The sequence below is a fragment of the Cygnus olor genome, chromosome 16, assembly GCF_009769625.2.
Source record: "Cygnus olor isolate bCygOlo1 chromosome 16, bCygOlo1.pri.v2, whole genome shotgun sequence".
Classification (NCBI taxonomy): domain Eukaryota; kingdom Metazoa; phylum Chordata; class Aves; order Anseriformes; family Anatidae; genus Cygnus; species Cygnus olor.
The window spans coordinates 15,134,549-15,138,284 of record NC_049184.1 but is presented as its reverse complement, the minus strand read 5'-3'; the positions used below and the strand labels follow the sequence as shown (position 1 = coordinate 15,138,284).

The following is a 3,736-nucleotide window of genomic DNA, read 5'->3' as shown; positions in this document are numbered from 1 at the left end:
CGCGCCTCCGGCTCCTGCTGCGCCGCCTCGCGCCTCCCTGCCCGCGCCGGGGGTACCGGGGGCCAGCACCCGGGTCCCGGCCCCAGCCCGGGCACGGCGGCTCCCCCAGCACCCTGTGGGATCCCCACGCGGCCCCATGGCCCCGCGCCCACCCAGGGGCCCCCAAAATGACCCCCAGCGCCCCTCTGTTCCCACCCTGACCCACCGGAGCCCACAGGCTCAGGAGCTTCACCCTGCCCGGACACAGGCAGAGGGGGAGCGTGTGTGTAGTGTGTGTGTGCACGTGTGTGTGTGTGTGCACGTGTGTGTGTGCACGTGTGTTTATGCATGTGTATGTGTGCACACGTGTGTGGTCACGCATGTGAGCGTGTGTTCACGCCTGCTCTGTGTGCGCGCTCCATGCCCCCAGCTACCCACACAACCCCCGTAGGGTCCCCACCCGTCCGGGCGGGCCCTGATCCGGCCCCAAAAGGGGTCCACGGGGGGGGGGGGGGGGCACACGGTGCTTGCGTCACCCCCCCAGCAGTTGCCATGGTAACAAGGGAGAGCCCGGAGCATCCCTGGGTACCGCCTGCCCTCCCCTCCCATCCCTGCCCATCCCCTCCCCACCCCGGGCGGATGGCAGCGGGCGGGTACCGGGGGGGGGGGGGGGGGGGGGGGGGGCCATGCTGCTGTGCCCCCCCCGACCCATGGGGCAGCACCCGCTGTGGGACTGCACCAGCACCGGGGGCCTCCAGCCGTGATCCCGGTGGCACCGGGGCCCTGGCACGGCAGCCCCTTCCCCTCCTTTCCCCCCTCCCCCCCCCCCCCCAGCCCACGGGTCCGGGTTCCTGCGTGGGGGGGTCCAGGTTCCTGCGTGGGGTCCGGGGCCAGCACAGGGGGGGAGCCGGGTGCCCGTGGGCCCGTCCTGACCTCGCCGAGCGGCCGGTGCTGCCGCGCAGCCACGTGCCCCCGCCGCCGGCCCTGCTCTGACTCACGCGGCGGTGGCGGCAGCTCCCGGCCACGCAGCAGGGACCCGTGCTCCCTGCGCCCCCCCTCCCTGACACCCCAACCCCCCCCGGGAGCTGTGCGGTGCCCGGCGCTGCCTCGAAGCCCTGGGTCCAGCTGCGGGGTCCCTGCCGGCCACGGGGACAGCAGGGCGAGCGCTGCTGGTGACGGCACCGGGACGGGGAAGGATGTGCTGAAGCCCCCCCAGAGGTAAGAGGGGAGTGGGGGGGGGGGGGGGGGTGTGGGCAGGGGTGAGGCTATGTGGGGGTGCATGGGAGGGGTGCAGGACGAGGGTAAACCCCCCCCCTCCAACCCCGGCAGCACCCCCTGCATGCACGAAGGACCCCACTGCTGCGTGGGGCGGTGGCACCAGAATGTCCCCAGCGATGGGGGCAGCCGGCCCCCCCCCCCCCCCCCCCCCCCCCCCCCAAGCCCTCTCCAGCTCAGGGCTTTGTTCAGCTCGCAGCCGGCACCGAAAGGGTCCCAGCGTCCCCCCCCACCCCACCCCTCCCCGCACACGCTGCGGGGACGCGGTGACGAAGGGCTGAGCAGGCGGTTCCCATGGCAATGCCCCATTGGGGTGGCGGGAGGGACGTGGTGGCCCGAGCGTGGTGGCCGTGTCCCTGCGAGGTGGCAGCGCTCCGGTCACCCCAAAGGGGCTGCCGTGCCTTTTGGGGGCACAGCGGTGGCCGTGTCCCCCCCCCCCCCCCCGTCCCCCCCTGCCAGCGCCCCTCCTTCCCCATCACCAGCGATTGGGTGGCTGCCGATGGCCTGACGCAGGGCCTGATCCTGCCGGCACGGGGCTGTGCCAGGGCTGGAGCCACCCCAGGACGGGGCAGGGGACAGTCATCAGTCACCCCCCCCCCCCCCCCCCACCTCCCCCCCAAACTCCATCCCTTGGGAAAGCCCCGTGGGGATAAGCGCGAGGATGCTCCCGGTACCCCCGAGGACGTGGTCTTGCAGTCCTGAGCATGGACAGGAGGCTTTTGGGGGTCCCCTCTTGGTGCTCCCCGAAATGAGCCAGGAGCACGCATCCGTCACCAGCACCCCGTCCCCTGCCCGGTGCCCCAGGTGGGGGCAGGACCTGGCTCAGCCCCGCGGGTGCTGTGGCTGCGGGGAGGGCTCTGGCTGCGGGTTGCCCCCCCCCCCCCCCCGCCTTGCCCCCCATTTGCCCCCCCCCAGGCCCGATGCCCGCCCGTGGGGCTGCCTGCAGCTGCGGCCGCGGACCCAGCGTGGCGCAGGGGCGGTGGTACGGGGTGCGCTCCTACCTCCACCTCTTCTACGAGGACTGCACCAGGGCCAGCCCGGATGGGGATGGGGCCGAGTCCTCGTCTGCCCGGCCCCCCGGCACCTGGCCCTCCATTATCTGGAAGGTAAGAGACGCCCCCACACCCCCGCATCCTCCTTCCCACCCTGTCCTGCGTGGGGTGCATCCATCCCCGGCACCCCGCGCCCTTTTGGGTGTCCCGTCCCCATCCCGCACCGACCCCGAGCCCTGTGCCCCTGTCCCCAGGTGAGCCTCTCCACGGGGACCCTGTTCCTGCTGGCGGGGGCGGCCGCCCTGGCCACCGGCTCGCTGGTGCCCCCCAGGCTGGAGGGCATCGGGGAGGAGGACTTCGTGGTGCTGGACCCGCAGGCAGCGCGCTACAACCGGGCGCTGGGCGCGTGCCGGCTGCTGGGCCTGGCGCTGTGCGCGGCCGCCGGGGTGCTGAGCGCCGTGGGGCTCCTCTCGTGCCTGCTGGGCCGTGCCGGGGGGGCCCCGCGACGCCCCCAGGAAGAGGAGCAGCAGCTCTCGCCCATCCTGCGCGACAGCCCCGTGGCCCCGGCGGTGCCGTTCGGTGTCTCCTGCGTCCACGGCGTCCAGCCCCGGCGGGAGGCGTGAGGCTGGGGTCAGCAGGGGACGCCCCCCCCCCCGTGTCCCAGCTGCTGAAGCGCCCAGTAAAGATGCTGAGAAACCCCCTCGCTCGGGTGCCGTGGCTGTGGCTGTGTCAAACCCCGGAGCAGGGGAGGGAGCGGGGAGGCTGCTTGGGGTGGGATGGGACGGGGGTGGGATGGAAGCAGCCCCCCGGCACAGACTGGATCCCGGCTGGGCCCAATCCCCGTCAGATCCCACCCTTGACCCGTGGCAGCCCCACCCTGGATCCCGGGGGCTCGCTGCGCCCAGCGCCATCCCCTGCCTGCGAGGGACCCGCGTGCCGATGGGTTGGAGCCACCTGAACCCCAGCCCCTCGCTGCTCAGCACCAGAGGGGCGCTTTTCTTTCTCTCAAAGACAAGCGAGTCCATCTCCTCCTCCGCCAGGCCGCAGTCGGGCCGGGAGCGGCCCCTCTGCAAGCACCAAGGACCGAGCCCACCGAGGGGTCCCCACCCCGGGGCCCCCAACGCGTCCCCCAAGCCCTGGGGGAAGGGGCAGCGGGGCAGCCAGCGCCGTGGGGCCTCTGCCAGCCCTTCCTCCACCAGGGCCGCGAGCACTATTAAGAAAATCGCTTCTCGAGAGGAAGTCGGAGCAAGATAAAAATAACCCCGGCCTCGCTGGTAAACACGGCCCCGGCCCCGCGGCGATGCCGAGGGGCACCGTGCCCGGGCAGCACCGGGATCTCCTCCTGCCCTGGCTGCACGGGGGCTGCTGGGCCAGGCTACTTCCAGCCCCGTGGCACCGCTGGCATGGGGACGGCGGGGACGGAGAGCCCACGGCACGAGCGGGACCTGGCGTCCCCCCAGCCCTGGCAGCAGCACAAAAGCCGCCTTTGG

The 3,736-nt window shown here is 73.3% G+C and overlaps 1 protein-coding gene across 1 annotated transcript; it reads left to right on the top strand.

Moving 5' to 3' along the window:
• Positions 1-646: 646 nt before the first annotated feature.
• On the top strand, positions 647-2,946 carry NRSN2 (neurensin 2). Its single transcript, XM_040576278.1, has 3 exons — positions 647-1,197; positions 2,170-2,360; positions 2,501-2,946. The coding sequence occupies exons 2-3, from the start codon at positions 2,175-2,177 to the stop codon at positions 2,867-2,869; spliced, it is 555 nt and encodes a 184-aa protein (XP_040432212.1). The 5' UTR covers positions 647-1,197; positions 2,170-2,174; the 3' UTR covers positions 2,870-2,946.
• The last annotated feature ends 790 nt before the right edge of the window (positions 2,947-3,736 follow it).